The sequence below is a fragment of the Natrix helvetica genome, assembly GCF_964273705.1.
Source record: "Natrix helvetica genome assembly, chromosome: 3".
Taxonomy (NCBI): domain Eukaryota; kingdom Metazoa; phylum Chordata; class Lepidosauria; order Squamata; family Natricidae; genus Natrix; species Natrix helvetica.
This window is the reverse complement of record NC_138549.1, coordinates 140085485-140106450: the sequence shown is the minus strand read 5'-3', so window position 1 is coordinate 140106450 and position 20966 is coordinate 140085485. Positions and strand designations below refer to the sequence as shown.

The 20966-nt window shown below is 37.7% G+C and overlaps 2 protein-coding genes across 7 annotated transcripts in view; one reads left to right on the top strand and one right to left on the bottom strand.

Annotated features, from left to right (window-relative positions):
• Positions 1-257: 257 nt before the first annotated feature.
• TMEM183A (transmembrane protein 183A) lies at positions 258-13623 on the bottom strand. 2 transcript variants are annotated; one of them, XM_081947561.1, is made up of 8 exons: positions 13098-13623; positions 12923-13012; positions 9197-9355; positions 8903-9062; positions 6830-7010; positions 4743-4817; positions 3758-3904; positions 258-2594 (listed from the first exon to the last, which is right to left on the bottom strand). In XM_081947561.1, the coding sequence occupies exons 1-8, from the start codon at positions 13201-13203 to the stop codon at positions 2412-2414; spliced, it is 1101 nt and encodes a 366-aa protein (XP_081803687.1). In that variant the 5' UTR covers positions 13204-13623; the 3' UTR covers positions 258-2411. The 2 variants fall into 2 exon arrangements, with proteins under 2 accessions (XP_081803687.1, XP_081803686.1); XM_081947560.1 differs by having other exon boundaries at positions 3758-3913; positions 13098-13617.
• Positions 13624-16808: 3185 nt separating this feature from the next.
• Positions 16809-20966, top strand: part of PPFIA4 (PTPRF interacting protein alpha 4) — a 125072-nt gene continuing 120914 nt past the window's right edge. For 4 of the 5 annotated variants that reach the window (XM_081947493.1, XM_081947492.1, XM_081947491.1 and 1 more), the window contains exon 1: positions 16809-16901. The gene's annotated coding sequence lies outside the window, so the exon portion shown is untranslated. The other variant, XM_081947490.1, reaches the window with a different exon arrangement.

Genomic DNA, 20966 nt, shown 5'->3' with positions numbered 1-20966 from the left:
GAAGGGGTAACCTTAAATCACAATATCAAATCAGGAAACTGAGTTCTAAGCCACCTTTAGGCACAAAAACTACTTGAGTGATTTTGGGTCAGCCACTCTCTCGGCCCAACCTACCTCATAGTTTATTTATTTATTAAATTTATTTGCTGACCATTTTGTATCCAACAACACAGTTGTGGGGAAAACAAGAGGCTGGAATATTAGGTGTGTTTGCTACCTTGTTATATATAAAAAAAGACAGGATAAAATATACTAAATAATAATTAAACATTAATCTTTATTAATCTATTTTAAACATGAAAAGTCTAGCCTGTCCCAACATACCTGTAAAATTCATACTTAAGAGAATCAGCACCATTGTTTTTCCATACAGGTAGTCCTTGCTTAAGTGACTACAACTGGGACTAATAACTTGGTCATTAAGCAAAGCAATTAGTAAATGAAATACTGTATGTTTGTGCTTAAAAACTCAGCTTTTCTTTGCTTTACAGATCTACGAATGGATTAGTCATAAAGCTATTTTTTTAATCACTATTGTAACTGCAGTCTCTAAAAGGGGCAGTTGTTAAATAAGGACTACCTATATTCTGTGAAGATGTAATCAATAAATCATTAATCTGAAAGTTCTTTTCCATAAATACATGATTGATAATGGCAGTCTTTGGAATTAATAAACACTTTTATAGGAGTGGCACATTGAAATACTTTTGCGTGTGGAAGTGAAATGGATATCTACCTAATATGTGAATTGTGAATGTTACTAGCTACAAAGGAAGGTTGTGTAATTAGAATGTCCCATATTGGACCAACCAGTTTCCAGAATCTTCACACTAAAATGGAACAGACTAATGTGAGCATTTGGGGCTTGGTCACATCCATATCATAGCAACCTAGAGCTTCCAGTTCCAGACAATCTACTTCAAAAACTCATAACCTCCTGATGTTTATAGAGGCCCATTTGCGGTAAAAATGAAGATTCCAGAGTTGGATCACTCTAAAATGGGCCAGTTTACACAGAACAAGACTTGGAGGAAGGAACCTTTGAAGTCTTCTAGTCTAACTCCCTGTTCAGGCAGGAAACCTATACAGATGGTAGTCCAATCTCTTCTTCCAAACCTCTAGTATTGAGTACCCACAACTTCTGTAGGCAAATTGTCACACTGATTAGTTGTTCTAAATTTCTTAGTTCTAGGTTCTCTCCTTGATTAGTTTCAATCCATTGCTTCCTGTTCTCCCTTCAGGTGCTTTGGAAAACAGGTTGACGTCTTCTTCTTTGTGGCAGCCCCTCAGATACTGCTACCATGTCAATCCTAGTCCTTCTTTTCATTAAACCAGACATACCCAATTCCTGCAACCTTTCATGTTTTAGCCTAATAATCTTTGTTGCTCTTCTCTTACTCTTTAGTGTTTCAAGATCATCTTTACACCATGACAATCAAAATTGGATGCTATATTCCAAGTGTGGTCTTACCAAGACATTATAAAGTGATATTAACAATGCACGTAATCTTGATTCTATCCCAATTAATGTAGACTAGGACTGTGTTGGCTTTTTTGGCAGCTGCAACAGCCTGCTGGCTCATATTTAAGTGATTGTTCACTACGACTCCAAGTTCTCTCTTGCAGTTACTAATATTGAGCAAGGTACTACCTACTATACTATACTTGTGCATTGTTTTTCTTGCCTAAATGCTGAACCTTATTTTTTTTCACTACTGAATATTATTTTGTTAGCTAGGGCCCAATGTTCAAGTCTGTCAAGATCCTTCTGTATGTTAAGCCGATCTTCTGGAGTATTGGATATTCCTGCCAGCTTGGTATTATCTGCAAAGTTCCCCATGTCATGTAAATCATTGAAGTTATTGAGGAGTACTGGGCCTAAGACAGAGCCTTCAGGTACCCCACTGCATACCTCCCTCCATGTAGATGCAGTTCCATTAACAACTATACGATGAATGTTGTTGGTCAGCCAGTTACGAATCCATGTGGTAGTGATGCTATCTTACCCACATTTTTCTATCTTATCAAGAAGTAGGTTCTGGTCTACTTTATCAAATGCTGAATGAAGTCCAAGTATTTTTTTGGTCCACTAATTTTGTCACTTTGTCAAAGAATGCAGTAAGATTTATCAGGCGTTTTTTTTTTTTGAGAAACCCATGTTGGCTTTTGGTTACACATTTCTGCTGTGTTTTGTTTTCAAAAAGCAAAAGGACAAATTTCATTAGCACCAAAATATTTGCAGATGAATTATTTTTCATATAATAAAATGCTTTACAGAAGTTCTTTCTAATCTTATTAGCACAAATTATTTCCCAAGAGGTGATTAAGCATATACACAGACTGGCTTATCAAATTGTTGTTGTTTATGGAAATAGCACGGAGTACAATTTATGATGTAAACTTGGGAGTCTTCAGATGTGTGAAGATGGAAACTGTGGATGCCACCAATCAAACAGATGCACACTGTGCACAGGGTCCATTACAACCTGCATCCCATGGTCAAATCTGGGTTTCTTGCCACTCCATACTGGAGAATCGTGGAATACTAATTTCACTCTGTGGTGCCGCATGTCAGTGCTCACATTTATTGTGAACTGCAAAGGAAAAAAAATGGGAAGCTATTCAATAATTTGGATCTCACACAGGCTTCCTTAACCCCAAAATCAAATGGCGTTTTATTCAATGTTTTACACTGATTTTGTCTGTAAATATTTTTAAAATGAACTGTGTCTTTGAGCAAGTCCTTCAAGGCAATATTTGCTTTCCCTGAAACTTTATACAGTAGTCTATAATAAAATCACATGGGGTAGTCATTCCTTATTAGACTATTCAATATGATTTTCAAAGTTGTATTTTTCTTTATCTGTGCCTGCTTGAAGACTTTTTTTATTTGAAAAATACAGGTAGTCCTAGCTTGATGACCATTTGTTCAGGAACCGTTCAAAGTTAGGTGGTGTTGAACAAATGGTACTTATGTCCAATCTCTGAAGGTATGGGGAGCAGCAACAGTGTGATGTATCAGGTGTTGAAAATTCAGGCACTTGGCAGTCTGCCCACACTGACGACCACAAAAGCGCTTTAACTTCCCACCTGCCTGTCTCCCCCATCTCTATCCTTTTGGCTGCCCTATGCAGCAACACTCTTTGGGCAACAGCATTAGGGCTGAAAAAGAGGCCTGGGGTCTTTGCCAGTCTCAGTCAGCTGCCACGGGCCTCTGGGCCTCTACTTCAGCCTCAACACTACTGTGGAGCTGCCTTAAGGTCTGCTCTGCAGCAAGCCTCCTGCCAGGTTTCAAAACACCTCATAAGCCTTCCAATGCATTATGAGAACAAGCAAGCGGCCTCTGGGAAGAAATCTTAGCACTGCCAGAAGCTGCCTCACATAGGCCAAAGTGGATGCTCATCAGCAGTTGGAGGTGAAGGTCAGCTGGGTGCGGCAGAGCCTACGGAGCACTGGGAAGTAGAGCAGTTAAAGTGGAGGCAGTTCTCACAGGGCAGAAGTGTGAGACCTTTGTCTAATGACCACACAGTCCTCACCTAATGACCACAGTTGAGACTTATTGCTAAGCAGTGCATTGATATGATGTTTCTCTTAACAATCACTTGGCTTAGTGGTGGAAATTCTGATCCCAATTAAAGCTGTAATCCATGAACTACCAGTACAATACTTCAAATTTAGAAACTATTTGGTCAAGATTAAGTGAACAAAATTCCTGATATAAAGACCGGAAAATTAGCAAAGAAATCACAATACTTACCAATGTAACTGTCATACCCATTACTATAGGAATATATATAAAGTCGATAGTAGTTATCTGCAACAGACAGCAGTCTTGGTCAGGGTTCATGTGAACATCTGCATACCGGACAGGTGGTTGAAGTGGTTTCAAACGTTTATTCTTCAACTTGGGAGACTCAAGAGAAATATTTCATTTAGTTAACCAGAAACTGATTCAATTTCTACAAACTTTCAAATTACAAGCTTAGAGAAGAGTTAGGTACCAAATCAGGAGAATTTGTAGCCTGTCTTTGAAGGATTAGGACTGACTTACATATGTTATACTTTTTTTTGGAAGCCAATGTGACATTTAATAGTTTTAATATAACAAATCTTGGCTATAATGGAGATTGTTATATTTGTCTGAATATGGGCCCTTGCTTTTGCTATGGATATGATTTCAGATGACTAAGAGTGTAGTCCAAATATGACATGTAGTAGCTTGTAAGATTAACAGCACATTGCATTAATAAACAACCATAAGTAAACTACAAACAATTTATATCTTATAGGAGTTACCTTTAGAGGAAATAAACCTATGGGAACTATTGCACTCGAGTTTGATATTAATACCCCACCCCTCACAATAACAAATTTTGTGCAGTTTATATCTGTTTCACTACATGCTATTTCATGCTGTTTTCTCTCTTATGAAGGATTTTGGGGAGAAATGTACATTTTGTGTCACAATTTTAGTAGAATGTTCCAACTTGGTAAGAATAGCTCTACCCTGATCACCAGCAAGGAAAATGAACAGATTGGGCAGCAGTGCATTTTTACAAAATACCCCAATTTCCCTATTCCCCATTATGAACAGAATCTTTTTTGGACTGTAATCTAGACATGCATCTTGCCAATCAAGATGCACTCAGTTATATGTGTAAGTATAACAAGGAGTTATAAATATAGAGAGGTATTCTGAAATATGAAATTTTGACAGGAATACAAATGTTTAGCTTTCATACCTGCCTTTGGAATTTGAAGCTGAATTCCCACAGTGAAGACTGCTGGTTAATCCTTTTAGACCAGAAAAGTAGGCACTAATTGAGCAAAAGAGAAAGAGTTGTGGTCTGTGGACATACAGACATAAAGCAATAAAGCACTAGGCTTCCAACCTCTTTGGAATGAAGATTGTGGCTTATTGAACATAAACGTATTAAAACAATCCAGTCTGGAGTTTCTATACTATAACAAATCACTTTGAGGATAAAGTAAATAACATTGGCATCAATTTCAAAAAAGGATATCATTGTATTATAATGTGCACTTCGTCTTCTGAACAGAAATAGATACATAGAAATAAAATGAAAGTTCCGTGATTGAACTTAAACAAATATTTCCACAATTGAATCTAAAGAATCTAGAGATAATGATTTCAAAATATTGCTAAGAATTGCTCATTATTTCCTTTATCAAGAAAAAAAATCAAGAAACTACTGGAGCCCGAATAGGGCAGACATTCCAGATTTTTATGGAGAAGATAACTATCATACAAGATGTCCATTCACAACTTTATTAAACATCCATTAGATTTGAAAAGTAACGTATCACCTTTTATGACAAAAGCTGTTCTACAGTGAATGTATCAATAAAATCCAAGCTTAATCGTTTATCCTTTTATTGGTTTTATTATAATTTCCTTTTTGTTGATTGTTGTAAGCCAGAGGTATTGGGAACTGAGTGGCATACAAGTTTAAATAAATTAATAAGCAGAGGCAGATCTTGCTAACGTAACAACTGATAGAATATTATTTTGGTAAAAGGAAGTCTAGACATGTATAGCAATATTACTTTTTTTTTTTTAACTATAGGAGTAAGTATCTCATCTTTATAAAGCAAATTATTACAGCTGCATACAAGTAATCCTTATTTAGTGACCACAGGCAAAATGGTCACTAAAAGAAATTGCAACTATGCTTATAATCTTACTTCAGCTTTCCTTTGCTTTACAGACATGAGAAAGTTATAAATGCAAGGATTGGTCACAAAGTTACCTTTTTATTACTGTCATAACTGTGAATAGTTGCTAAACGAGGCAGTCACTAAAGAGGACTACCTGCATTAGATTCAGAGGGATGCAGCTAGTAGAATTAGCCCTCTTGTCTGTGAAACCTGGAATATTAGGAAAATAGCTTAAGAATTTCCTAGGACATAGATAATCCACATGCCAGCTGTCCTACCCTTCAGATGTGTACCAACTGGTATGCTGCTCCAAACAGTGGATCTGTCTTTAAGGGCAACTTTTGCTGACACCACAACAGCTCCAGTGTCCCACAGAAGCTACACTGAGAAAGAGAAAGGGAAATTAAATAGGAAAAAGCTGGATTCAGTAACCAAAAAGAAAAATACCAGTCTCTTCCTACTTTGCATGCTCAATGTTTGTGGGGAACTCCACAAATGAGAGGAGATTATAAAGAAGAAAAACAAAGTCTAAGCATACAGGCTTTTTGACAATATAGTGTACAAAGATAGTGCCACGCACATATGGAAGATGTGCATTTCAACAATTGTAAGGAGGAACTGAATAATTTTGTTGTTTTTGGAATGTAACCAATTTTGTAACTGTTACTGCAATACAGATTTTTTACATTTAATTTCCTTTTTTAGTGCCAATTTTACCCACAAAAGGATATACAAATTGTTAGTATGCTACGAACTGTGGACACCAAAGCCGTTGTGATGTGACTACAAAGCATTTACGAGGTAAATCAATTTTGGGTGCTGGATTGGGTATCAACTAAACCCACCTTGAGCTGACTTTATTTTGTAATACATAGTTGTAAAATTGCTCTCAAACATGAAACCAAAACTAATAAACTTATTTTAAGGTTCAACATTTTGATTTCTGTATTGGTAGACTAAACAGCCAAACATAATAAACCTAAAACATAATTAAGAAGCTTGTAGAAGTCTAAAAAAACCACCCCTAATAAAGACAACATCTGTCTAAAATATGTACTGGGAAGTGGACCCAATTGCATGCTTTTCACTAGTTTGAAAGAAATCTGCCAATTCTCAGTGGAATAATTCTTCTTCTCAAAGTGTTACTTACTTTTGAATTTTTTAGACTGCTTGGAGTAGCCTCCGGGATTGTTGGATTTCTGGCTATCCGGGAAATAAAAGGTCTGTATGTATGGTATAATGAACGAATTACACATGCACGAAGGCAGTACATCTTTTCCATTGATTCTGGCTGTAAACGGATTGGGAGGGAGGTACTCCTATTGTAATGCCTAAATAAGAAAAATGAAAATTGTAAGAATAATATAGGGATGAAATACATGCTGTGCACTCTGAGATCATGCCATTGAAATCTGGAAGCATAACAGCTGACTTTGGTGGCATTTGTTTTCCAAGTAAAGGATAGGAATAGAAGCAAGAGGCATTTGGGAAGCAAATTGTTTTAATTCTCACTTTTAACTGCCTCTCTCTGTGATGCTTAAGAAATTGTACTGTCAGTTATTATGGCATTGAAATTGCATTGATGGGGGGACTAAAGGCCTCCTGCCAACATTTCCATCCTTAATTCCTCGAAAACAAAATAATAACAGTACAATTTAAGTAGTGCAGTTCCAAACGTGTATCCATCATTGTAAACTGCAGGCCTCCAGAAAGTCAAGATGTAGCTTCTGAACTCTCATAGGAAAGAGATTAGGGAGGTACTCTGGTTGAATGCTCCAACTAGCATAATGTCTCTTCTCTAATCCCCATTAATCTATTTTTTATCAAATGCTTCAATTTTTCTCTCTGTTCAGAGACTCTGCATTCAGGCACTCTCCTTTAGGTTAAATAATATTTCTAGGCCATCTAGACCCTAGTAAAACATATTCCTGTAACTTCTAATTAGGTAAAACATTTTTTTTTGTTTCAAGGTACCTGAAATGGACTAACAGAATGTGTCTGAACTCCAGAATCCACAATTTCCTTAAAATTGAAATGTGGCAGATCTTAAAAATATTTTATGACATAATACAAAATATCACAGCACATTCCCTCTGGTCCACTTTGTCAACTATTTTTATTTGACTGTGCCATATAGATCAACTTTGAAGGCAGATATATCTCTGAATATTTTTCTGAATTGAGGCTCAGTCATTGAGGAATCTGAAAAGGAAATAGTTCTGAAATAATGACCCAATAGATCACGGGCTGCCAGCTAAAAGTTCTGATGTTAGGAATTGCTGTGTTTACCTAAAAGAAAGACTAGCTTGAATTCAATTTCCTGCTGAAGGATTAGAGAAAGAAAAAATTATATAAAAAATAATAATACCTGCACTATGCCTTTCCTTAGCAATATAGCATTGCCATTGTAATGGAAAACATTCCTGTAAATTTATATTATATGCAAGGGAGGACCCTGTGATTCATTTTCTATCATGCAATAGTCATAAATCTAAAACAATCTGTTTTAACTGATTCAAGGAAATCAATGCAATTACTTAAGTTATATAATGGAAGTTGAATTCGTAGCCACAGAAGTTCTGCAAGTCCAAAGAACTGTAGCAATTATTAATTTACGAGCTCTCAAGTACCTTCCTATGAATCCCAGCAATTTCTCTTTGACAATAATGCAAAGAGGTATTGTTTTTATACCATATGTATATTTTGTAATCCATACTACCAATTATATATGCATATTTTATACAGCTATGCAGGCTTTGGATTCAAAGACAAAAAAGCACTTTGGAGTATCAGAATATAAATAGATTAGTTTTTTGAACAAGCAACCTTAAAGCAGTTGCGCTTTTTTCTGTGGTTGTGTGGCAATTACTGTGTGATACCAGGAAAAGTGTTCCTGGGTTATGGAGTTGCAGACAAATGTTCCCCAACATGCTATGAGATACGTTTTTATATGAAATCTGAAGTGAGGCACAGCCCTAAATTTTGATGTATGTTATCTCTTATTGTTCTGATCAAAAAGGATATAAAAGAATCAGTGGACAGTTCTGGGAAAATTGTATCTCAGAACAAAATACATCATTAAGTATTGAAACATTGATCTTTTATACTCAAATTCCTCTGCATGCTATTCATAAAGGTGTCCACCACAAATAATTTATAAAAAACCCCATAACTATTAAAATACATATACCGTATAGAATAAAGAGTTCACAAGCTGTCATACCTCCTATAAAGTCTGGTCCAGAATACAGCTGTACAAGTAACAATCCAGGCCCTTTTGCAAATTAGAGAAAAACTCACAGTGTCTTCTGGACGTATATAGGATGCCAACATCAACCATATGTCAATTGGATATTCTTTGCCTATTACACTCTCAGAGCTTTCTGAAATATAAAACAAGCAATGTAACTGGCCATGCTTTAAGAAGAAAGCAGCTTGATTTTATCTGAAGAGATAAAAATATTTTATTGTTAAAGTGAAATTATGTTAAAGTAACAGTTGAAACAATAGATTTTACCTTTATGCCTCTTGCTTTTCTTTTTTCTATCAGTCATGAAATATTCATCAGTGGTGAAATATTTAGAATCCATTTCATCGCCACTGTCACAGGACTCTGCCACAGATAGTATTTCATCAGTGGGTACGAAAGATGCTTCCAAACCACAGAGTGATTTCACTATAATCATAAATAAATGGAATAATTTGAGATATAAGAATTAGCAGATGTCCTAGAATCAAGAATGTAAAATAAATTCATGTTGATAATCCAAACCACCAGAGAAGAGACAATAGGAAAAATAGGAAGATCTAAATCCAAATTCTTTTGGGGGCCAGTAGGCACAAAGAAAGGTGTCATTCTGATTGTCATGTGGGACAACATGCATTCCTTATATGAAAGACAATTTTTTGTCTATTATTACTCCATTCCAGTAGTGAGGAAACCTCCAGCTGCTTGAAATGGCTTGGTGGCATGGCTTGCATTAAGAAACATGTGGTTAAGGTTCATTTAAGAAGGAAAATTTCACAAGAGAAAGTGAAAGACTGAAAGTTATCCCAAGAACCAGAGAGGTTAAGGAAGGGACATTAAAAGCAGATTATCTGGACAAAAGTTATAGAACAAGCATTGGTTTATAAGAAATATGAAGAAAAACTAGACAGATGAGGCTTGAGAAAAAGAGAGGTGATAAAGAATCTGAATTCTGGAGGAAAGCAGAGACAGGCTAATTAGAATGGGACCAAGGGAGTGTATTAGGAAAGGTAGCCAACAGACATTCTGGTAGAGGAAGTGGGGAAAAAGGGCAGTGTCCTGAAAACAAATATACTGAATAAATTGATAGTGGAGACCTGCAGCTGGATAAAAGAGGATCAAGATGGATGTTAGACTGGGACAAGAAAAACCTCAAATATAGTGATTTGCACTAGCTGAATTAGCAAGATACAGGGTGGGTGAAAAATCCTGAAACAGTAGTCCTAACATATGGATATTATTTTTCCCTATATTAAGATTATGGTAGACTTTCATTTTTTATAGTGACCTACAGTGGTCAAGACTTCCAACATTATTAGCCTAACAATTTTGTTTTGTTTAGCCACTACAATTGTAAAATCAACTTATTTTTTAAGATGTTAAGGACTGACTTAAGAGATTTAGCTCTTTCTCTATAGTTATATGACTTTTTTCTTTCAATAATTATCCTGTCTAATCATCAAACTTATTTTAAGTTTATTTTTCTGTTTTATACAAAAAATCCATAAGGATTTCTACTCAGCAATAAATATAGATATTATTTTTTCTCTAATCAAACAAGTCAATTTGGTCATCTCAGCAAGTTCCATTATCTTCTCCAATCATTCTTCCATTGTAAGTATTGTCAAATCTTTCTATCTTTGTGCATACACTACTCTCACTGCGATTATCATATACAAAACCAAAGTTCCATGATTTCCCCCCAACTGTTTGTCCATCAATCCCAAAAGGAAAAATTCTGGTCAAATGGAGGGGATATACAGTTATTTTAAAATCAGGAAAAATTACAAGGAAATTAAAATTAAAGCAAATTTATCAATTGAGGTTCCGTCACAGAAAAAGCCCAATACCCTTGCCATTGTGTTGCTGCAAGAGCCACCTATGGAACCACAAACATGATTTCCCTAGCTAGGTTAAATGATTTTGAGTACTTAGACTAGGACTCAGATGCTGCTCTGACTTTGAAGAAAAAGCTCCAGCAAAACCTGTGGAATGTCAACCTAAGGAGACACAAAGCTAAGAATCACATGAGGCTGATAAAAGAACAGCACCTAGACAGCTGGAACAGTTAGATGATGTAAGACTTCCCAGCTTCTGCACCAGGCATGAAATCCTCTTACCTTCACTATCGGTTTGGAACCAGGAGCGTGCATGCATGCGTCTGTGATGACTTCTGGGCAGAGCCTCCTGCCGCCGCCACTACCAGTTCTCCCGAACTGGTGTGAACGGCAGAATACCACCTGTTCTGCACCCCAGTAAGTTGAGAGGAGAACAGAGCCATTCTATGAGGCTTCTTGCCAAGCAAAGGAGTACATTTCTTGATTAGTGGCAGTTGGCTACTGCCTGATTTAAGAAACAGCCGTAACTCATTTTCCTTTGCTGGAAAAAACTGCCTGATCTCTGGCTTCTGGGTGGGAATTGGTATGGATACTACCTGGATGACAACCCTGATTTGGTCTTCAGAACCTTAGATTAATTTTGAACTTTTTCCGTATGCTTTTGTTAAAAACATTATTCAAGTGTCTGTTAAAGATTCTGTTTTGGTTTGCAAGCTTTGACTTCTACCTGTTTGTTCTTGAGTAGAAAATGAACTACTACAGCAACTGTGCGTGAGTCAGTATTTCAATCGAGAAGCAAGAGATCCTAAGCTAATTTTTAGGCTAATGTTAATGCATTCACTATTAAATGACCTTTTTGTGTTCTCTGTTATTTTAGGAACTTCTCTCAAGCAAATATTCTTGCTCATTTATCCTTGAACATTAAGTGCTATCATGATGCAAGAAAATGTTGCCGATAGTTTAGAAGTTAAAAAAGAGTGAACTGTTTACACTTCTATGGCTATAAAATTAAGAGAGCTTAGAGTTGAATATAGCTTATAGGTCGACAATAAGGAAAAATGTGAAAACATATTTCTATAAGGGAAAAACATGGAAAATTATTGTAAAAACCCAAATGTTCATGTTGTAATTAAAGACATATTGTTTATCTCACTATCCCTTAAACAGAAACAATTTGTATTATAATACCTATTGATAAATGCTTATCATTATTCCCTGAGAACAGGGGAAAAACACACCTCCACCCTTCATATAAATGTTACTAGGAAAATGAATAAAAGAGAACAACATCAATTTAGACTAATATTTTATATAGACTTCTAAATTATTTCTGGATAGTGGCAGTGAGTTCTTAAAACATTGTACCTTTGCATAAGCTTTTACTTGATTACAAAGATAGAACTGATAGTCAAATTGTAATCTAAATATGTTTAAACAATTCTGTGCTGAATGTTCCAAACTATCCTTTTAGGATACAAATAAACACTCAAGAATGTGAAAGTTAAGGCTGTAATGCCTTTTTCAATTTGATTTTATTTGCTACAGCTATCCAATTAAGAGATATATTAAAAGACTAATCTGAATAAATTTATGTAGAACTATTGTTAATCAAGTTCACTATTCAATTTGTATCTTGTTTTCAAAGTATATCCTATATGAATTTGAATAAATTCAGTCCTGAAAGGGTTTGAAAGTTCGAAAAAATCAGGAAACATCTACTTAACATCTAACAGGCAGTTGTGATATATTTGCCATCTACAACTCCGACGGCATAAAACAAATATGATTGAGACAGAATAAATATATATCAATTAAAGTGCTAAACACATAATACAGAAAAGTTTGCAAGCATACTATTAAAGTGATTTTGTTGCAATAGAAAGTAAGACACTGCCTGACAGTTTTCCAGAGAAGCTACAGGACTGCTCACAACTATCGCAAAACATATTTTTTTTAAAAAATTAAAGTGTAATTGATTTTACCGCTGCATAACCTCTGGTAACCTTGTGTGTCACTGAGTTTCAAATTCACCTGTTCTGTCATGGAATGTCACCGTAGTTCTTTTATGCTCCAGAATGCTATTATAGAAGCCCAGAAAATCGAACCCAGCAAGGTGTTAAGTTTAAACCCCTCGGTGAGCTTTTTCGGGCAAACTCACCTTCCTGTTGCACCGCATTGGCCACGGCCTTTTTCACGCGTCCAGATTTCACCACGGCAGGATCCGAATTTGCATAGTCGGCCACGGTCACTGCGGAAAGAAAGCGACTGTTCAGGGCAGCTGATCAGGGGACAATGGCTGCCATCGGATACGACGCCGAGGCCTCGCTACTCACTCCGCTCTAAGCAGACGTCTTCGGCCCGAAACTTGAGGCGCTTTCGAGCCCCGCGTTTGCGCATGGCGGCCTGAAGTGCCACTACCGGACGGTCTCGGGGTGCCATTTCGTCAGAGAGGGCCGAAGGGCTGAGCCTACCAGGTCGCCTTCGCGCAGCAGCTCCTCAGCCATCCCGGCCCTACCGGCATAGTGACCTGCAGTCAGAGCAATTCTCGCGGTACCCAGAAACACCCCGGCTCGGAGAAGGACAAGGCGGCCTGATGGCGCTCACAGAGGCGTCATTAGTTTGAGACGGGAGGCGGGTCCGCGGTCGGGCGTTGGCGGAGCGGCTCTTGTCGCCTGGCTACGAGGCGGTCTCGGGTTATTTTGAATTTCCTCATACACGATGTTGGTTTTCAGCTATAATAATGCCAGTGGGTGGCACTCTTATTTTCCTCTGGGCAGTGGGTGGTTTCTTTCCAGAGAAGCTATAGGACTGTTCACGGTAGGATTTCTTTTCCATTCTCGGCCTTCAATTTTCTTACCCGAAGAATGGCATGGCAGGTAGCTTAGTTCAACTTGTGTCGTGAATAAACACTCCCCGCTCACCCGTCGTTTTTAACATTTTTTAAAAGAAAGAGGCGAGAAAGGTAATTTTGGCTGGAAAGGGGGAATAATTGGACACAGCAGTGCACAGAACTGCGTTATAGTACTGTAATAGTCGTAGTCCACCTTTAGGCGTACTGGTACTGGTTTTTTCCTCATTTCATTGAGCTACCCGTTTTCCCCCTGCTTTGCCACGATGGAAACTGTTCTGTAAACCAGAGAAAAACGATTTCCTTTTCCAGTGAATCAGGGAAAAGAGGCAGATCGGATGGAAAACCTAACTGAAAGTGAATCTCCATTGAGCTCCCAATGGCTGAGAAATAATCATCTAATAGCTGTAGGGCATGTTCAATTCCTTCCCTTTGGTTTCCTCTTGCCAAGCTCAAGAATACAGTATCCATTCGACAATAATTTCTCTCTCCATAATTTCAAGCAAAAGGCATCAGACTAATTTCTTTTTATTCCTGGTTGCACAGGTAGAATGTAAACAGGTTTACTTATATTAAAACATGTCCTACCTAGCAGAATCTTCCAAGCATGTTATTTATCCTAGTAAATTTAGCTGCAGATACTTCTGGACAAGAAAAACTTTCAGACTCAGTTCTTCATCTCTTTTATGTGATAGCTGAAGTTTATTCCTTCCATTTGAACTGGTTTTGTAGATAATTTTTTTTAGCTGAGCCATCTTAGCTATGAATTTAGAGAGCCTAAAAGATCAAAACCCAGATTTATCCTAAACGGCACTAAAAATCTCAGATTGCCTGGATTTTTGTTAACTGTAGTTTTGGCTAACAGACAGACACACACACACAAACAATGCACATTTTATACAGGTTTTGTGCAATTAAGATTAAGATTTTTGTGTATTTCAACATGCATAAATTATAAAACTATGTTCATTCAATACAATACATAAAAACCTTAGTTTACTTAACCCAATTACCTGAATTTATAGAAATATTGAACTGTAAACTACTCAGTGATTGAGTTTCCGGAACACACTAGGATAAAATAAAGGATTCTCCTTTCTAGTTCTCATCGATTCAAGGGGGCATTGCTCATCTTGGTTCTCAGCCAAGGGAACTTGCATTGTCTGAGAGATACTTCCGCCATCATGAAAGTATGGAATGCAATAACCTTTCTGTCAGCAATACCTATTTATCTTCTTGCATATGCATGCTTTCAAACTGCTAGGTTGGCAGGAGTTGTGGTGAGTAAGGGGAGCTCATCCCATCGTGCAGCACTTGAATCTGGGCTGTCTGCTTTCCAGCTGACAAACATAGCATCTAATTGCTGAGCTATTGCACCACCCCTAGGCTAAACTACAATTGGGTACTTTGTACTTCAATATGTTGAATGTGTTATATATTCATAAAACATAGAAGAATTAGTAAATTGATTGGGAATGCAAAACACTCTAAATTGGGTCCCCAGCCCCCAGGCTGCAGCCCACTACTGGGCCTTGAGCAGTTTGGAACTGGGCTGCGGGAATGGCAGGCAAGCCCATGCGCACGCATCCCCACTTGTGTGAGCAGTAAATAAGCACATGTATGCACGCTTTATTTGCATGAGTGGCAGGAGCGTGCACCCACTGTTTGCACAAATGGAGTTGTTTGCTTGCGCTTGCCCACCATTTGCACAGAACCATCCCCCCCTCCACTGGTCCGCAAAGCCAGAAAGGTTGGGGAACTCTGTTCTAAATCATAAATTAATCACTGAGCTAGTTTGCATCATACTGAGGTAAAGGTAGCCAGCCTTATTTTAGCCTAGTATAATTGTGTCAATTCAACCAACTAAGAAAAAAAATGCCTTTATGATTTAATCTACAACATTTAGTCAAAGCTATTTATACTCTCTGCTTTACTTGCAATAAAAATGTAATTAAAGGCCTAACTATAAAAACAATTTAAAAAGAAGTCAACTTATAAATGATAGTGTACCTAATGAAGTACCTTATTTCAATGTTTTATTTTCATTAATTTTTATTAAATTTCATATTAGGTTTAGTTATAAATAAAACTGTTCTGTATAGATGGCTCGATGTACAAACCCTCAAGGTATAGTTTATGTATTTTGCACCAATACACTTAGAAGTAGGGGTACAAGAAAAACTTGAATAGAGGCCAGTTATTTTAAACAGCAGATATGCTTACTGTAGCAGATCTTGTGGCATATTATTGGAAGAAAGCTTATGTAGAAAAAGCTTATGTGGCTTATTACTGAATAAGCTTATTACAGAATTGATTCTGAATTAAATTAATTAAAATTCAGAATTTAAATTAATTAAAATTCAGAATTTAATTAAAATTCAGAACTATAAATTCAGAATTAAAATAGAATAATAATCTTATGTAGCTTCATACAAGAAGGAAGCTTACTGCAGAAAGAAGATTAATTGTACATTGTGTTAGATTTTATGTAATTGTGCCGTTTTATTGTTGCATTGCCTCTGGATGTTTTTCTTGTACATGGCTTAGAGTTATCTGAGTGAATAACGGTTTCTGCATTATCTAAATTGGAATAAGACTAGATCCTTAGTGTTACTGTGTGATTTAAAAGTATAATAAATACAACCTGATCTGTGCCTGTTTATTCAAGTTTTTAAAGCAGCAGTTGCTAAATAATGGATGTAGTTTAACAAAACAAGGCTCAAACCAAGTTGATAAATGGAAATAAATGGAAATACATTAAATGTACTGGAACGTGTGTGCCCATTTTTTGATTTCTTGCTCAACAGAGGAGGAAGTGTAATTGACTGGAATTTTTTTTCATATGCATATATGTATATGGGTATCTATGTGTATGCCTGTGTCATATATGACAAGCATACATTACACACACATACACACATACATCATTCACACACACATACACACGTACGTATAACATACACATGCACGCATGGGAACCTGTTCAACTGAATTACCAGCGTTCTTCGTTTAGGGTCGTCCATAGCATCAACGTAAGAAGCCCGCCCCTGTGCTGTCATTCCTTTATCCGCATGGGGAGAGGCGGGGCTAAGAAAACATCTTCCCGGCGAAGCAAAAGCAGCGCGTCGCTTCCACCAATCGAAACAGCGCTGAGTAATATTCAGGAGAACTGGTTGGAATGGAAAAGGGGGCATGGCGAGACGTGAGATAGGGACGGGCTTGGGGGCGTGGCTTCTCTCGAGCCGGGACGCTGTTGTACCCGCTGCGAGGAGAAGCTGCTGTCCAAGCGGTGAGTAGCGGTTTGTATCCGGAGGAGCCGAATGCGATGGCGTTCCCCTGCCGGCTGCCTCTTTCATCCCTTTCCCACCGGGCGAGAGTGCGCGGATGGGCAAAGAACTAAGTCAACACTTGCTGCTTCTGTTGCTTTGAGGGAATCTGGGCTGGTCGTAGCCATCGCGCCAGCATGAGGTGCTGCGGTCAGTCGGTAGCGGGATACCGGAGCCCGGACGGTCCGGCGAGCCGGCGCTTTCATGGCCTGAGCGGGTGAGACAAGTGCGCCGCCCGCTCCAGAGGCCTCCGCCTATCCATCCTTGCCGCATCACGTCAGCCCCCCTCCCCTGACACTGCCGCGGGAGTGGAGAGCAAGCGAGGCGGCGAGCGCCAGCGTGCCTCGGGGTGGACGTCTCCGGATGCCCGATCCCCCGATCCTCGCCTCGGGCTTTTCTGCCACGGAGGATGCCGCGCCTTGGGAGCTTCAACGGCGGGCTTCCCGTGCAGCTCTCTGGAGGGGTGAGCGGCGGGTTCCCTGCTTTCCAGCTTGGTGGTCCCCGCCGCCCATCGCCCCAGGGCAGATGCTCCAAAGAGTGAGCCGGCAGCCTGGCTCCCAGCAAAAACGGTAAAGGCGATGGGCGTAGACAGACGGCCGCCGCCGCGATGCTGAGCGCAGGGAAAGAGATGTAGTAAGCTGGAGATGGCCAGCTCCGCCCGGAACATTAAGGCTGCTGAGAGAGACGGAGGGGGAACGTGCGTCCTTTGTACCCCGATGGTACGAGGCTGGCTTGTGGCTCTTAGCGGGGGAAACTACTGTTAAAAGAAACCAGATGAAAAAGCCCAGCCTAGCCTGTTGCTCTTTAAGCCAGAGAGAGGCTGCTCCTACCCTGAAGCCTTGAACAGTATTCAAAGCCAGCTGATTTTGGCATCGCTCAAAAGCGGTTGTTTCTAATATTTGAAAAATGGGCTGAATCTATTCCTCTTTTTTGAAAGGTCTCTGAATAACGTAGACTGGGCCGTATCGATTTTTTTCGCCAAGATTTAATGCAGTTTTGCAATTTGCATCTATGGCAGTAGCTCGGTTTTCACTGAATGTCTTAATGAAGGTCCTGGGTTTTTTTTTTTAGGCTTAACAGGTTAGGTGTTATCAGAAGCCTATGTGAAACCAGGTAGTATTATGTGATGATGTTTCTTCCTAGAAATGAATAATATATCTAGTCCCTGAACATAGTCTTGTGAAAAAGGAAAACTGTATCATGGATGAATTGCTTACTTGAGGGGATGAGATGAAAAGATAACCTTAATTTGATTATCGTAATGCTCAGATGGGACAGGTGCATTTCCAAAGGTGGTTTGTAACTTGAATGGCCGCTCTCCATCCGGAAGCTTTTGAAATCTAGTTTGAAACAACAGATGGATTGACAAATGGTTGAAATAAACAGGGACAGCATGACAGTACAGAACAAGAGAAACAGCTGCCATATAGCATAGCAGCTGCTGAACCATTTTTGTGTGTTCCATAAGCATCAGATTTTAGAACTATGTATATACACAGACCCCACTATAAGATTAAAATATTCTCGGTGTTCTGAATTAGATTTTACAAAACTCTGTCTCTTTTGTTATTTGATTGTACCTTACATTTAAACATAGGCATCCTCTTGTTCAACTTGAAGGCAGAAGCTCCAAGACTTGTTTGAAGAGCCAGGTTGCCTGTTTCTGTGTTTTTAATACTTGCACACAGTAGGCCAATCATTGCTATGCACAGAATTGTGGCTTTGTGTAGAATTAGCTTAGAAAAATGGTTTGAGCTATTAGGAAAGATTTTCTAATGCTTGTTAAAAAGTAAGAGTCAATGGGAGGTTGCAATTTTTGCCTTTTAGGACAAACATACAGGAAGAAAAATAATTTCAAGGCCCTAGCATCAGGCAGGGAATAAACAGGTGTCAGAAAGTTCGCAATGCCTGTTCCTCCCAGCTTTCTTGCTGTATCTCCCAAACTCTTTTCTTTTGTGTATGCTTTAAATTTAACCTCAGGAATTTGTCTGATTTATTATTTTGCCTAATGAATACAATCTATTATTAAATAATAATGACAAAGCAATTATTTCAGCTGGTGTGTATGTATTTTAGACTCTGGAAGTCCAGTTCATATTACCAAAACAGTACATAGTACCCTCAAGGTATTTTGATGTATAAATTTCTATAATGCTTATTTATTTGCCATGTTTCTGATTATTGAGATGATAGCTCATTGAAGTTTTTCATGTAATACATCCCAAGGTATTTGAAGCTGCTCCAAGTGAAATAGGAAAGAAATCAAGAGGCAAAAAAAATTACTGTTTCTAATCCAAGTTCTATTCTTTTTTACATCTAGATATACAGAAGAGAGAATACCATATAATTACAATGATCAACAATTAATGACTAGCACAGTTATACAACAGCAGACAAAAATGTAAACTTACGGTCTGATGTGTTTTCTCTGGAGAAAGGTGAAATGTGGTTAAAATGGTTAAAAATGAACTGGATGAGGGCAAAAGACAAAAAAGAAAAAAATGTCCAAAAGATGTGGTTATTGCTATATGTCTGAAAGGGAAAGCACTGGTGTACAGTAGAGTCTAAAACATTTTGGGGAGTTTAGCAGAGTTACTTTTATATGAACAGATTTGTCAAGATTTGGGGAAAGAGTTCAATTCAGATCTCCAAGAAACAAATGATCTCCTTCAATTTCAAGAAGTGACATTTTTAATGAAAGAATGGAGTATCAATTGAAACAAACTGAAATCAATAGATTGATAAACTGGAAATCAAAATAGTAAAAATCTTCCCTTCATCTTGAATCATATTTTGTAACATTCATCACAATTTCTGATGCATTTGTCTAATCCAGTGGCTTTCAAACTTTTCTTCACCATGGATCCCTTTTAAATGCTTTTTGTGGTCATGGGCCATGGCCACAGACTCCCGAAACTTAACTCAAGATTTAAATCATAATTTTTTTCACGCCTTCACAGACTCCCTGTGAAGACATTGTGGTTCCCCCCAGCAGTCTACAGACCACAGGTTGAGAACCACTGGTCTAATCCATTTTTAAAAAGGCTTCTGAAACCACACATTTTTAACTGAAATATTTACACTTCTAGAGGTTAACAATGTATTTTGTCATTCAAAGATATATGATTCTTAATTTGACATTTTGCTTCTTTTTTTAATAAAAGCTTTTGTTTTGTGATATGTCCTAGAAACATGTTTCTAAGACACTGATGCAGTATTTAGCTTTTTCTGATTCATTATTATAAATCGTCATTTCTGTCTTTGAATAATAAAAGTGTAAAATAAACATTGAAGACAAAGTTATCAAGTGTTGACTGAAAACACCATTTATTAATAGATTTATAATTTTAAATGATAATGACATGTTCACTATAGAGAGGCTAGTAAGCTAAAATTTATAAGATTGAACCCAATGAAACTTAAGACACACTAAGCACCATATAATTAATTAAACATAATCCTAATTAGAATAAGACAATAATATTTACAATAATGTTCATTAGTATCTAAGAAATTGTAAGATAATGATCTTTAAAAACTAGTAATCGAAATAACAAAAAAGTTTTAAAAAAGTATACTTAAAGCAGAGGTAGAACTCCTTAAAGTCAGGATGCAAATCTAACTACTAGTTAGTAAGCATGTTCAGACTAATAATGAAATTCAACTGGATTTCATACAGTCCTATACAGAATCTGTCTGTGTTGTCAGTTTTTAAAGGGTGATAATCCAGGAGTAATAGTAATAGGTGGATTAAAAATAGATCTTATCTGGCCTTTGATCCATAATCCTTGGGTAGTTAAATATGGTACAAATATTCCCACTGAAATATGGCAAGCACTAGAAAAGAAATCAGTAAAGATTCTAACCAAGCTAAGCCAGAACATTTGGAGACTGACACTGTGGCCATCAGATTGGCAATCTATATTCCATTACCAAAAAAAGAAAATTTAACAGAGTATACAAACTACCATACAGTATCTCTAATTTCGTATGCAGATGATCAAGTTACTACTCCTTCAGTTGTGTCG

Excerpts from the sequence above, each read along its gene's own strand:
- TMEM183A (XM_081947560.1), bottom strand. The coding sequence starts at position 13,203 with ATGGCACCCCGAGACCGTCCGGTAGTGGCACTTCAGGCCGCCATGCGC. Across the intron at positions 13,013-13,097 it reads AGACGTCTGCTTAGAGCGGA|TGACCGTGGCCGACTATGCA; the intron begins GTGAGTAGCGAG and ends TTCTTTCCGCAG. Across the intron at positions 9,356-12,922 it reads CAATGCGGTGCAACAGGAAG|TGAAATCACTCTGTGGTTTG; the intron begins GTGAGTTTGCCC and ends TTATGATTATAG.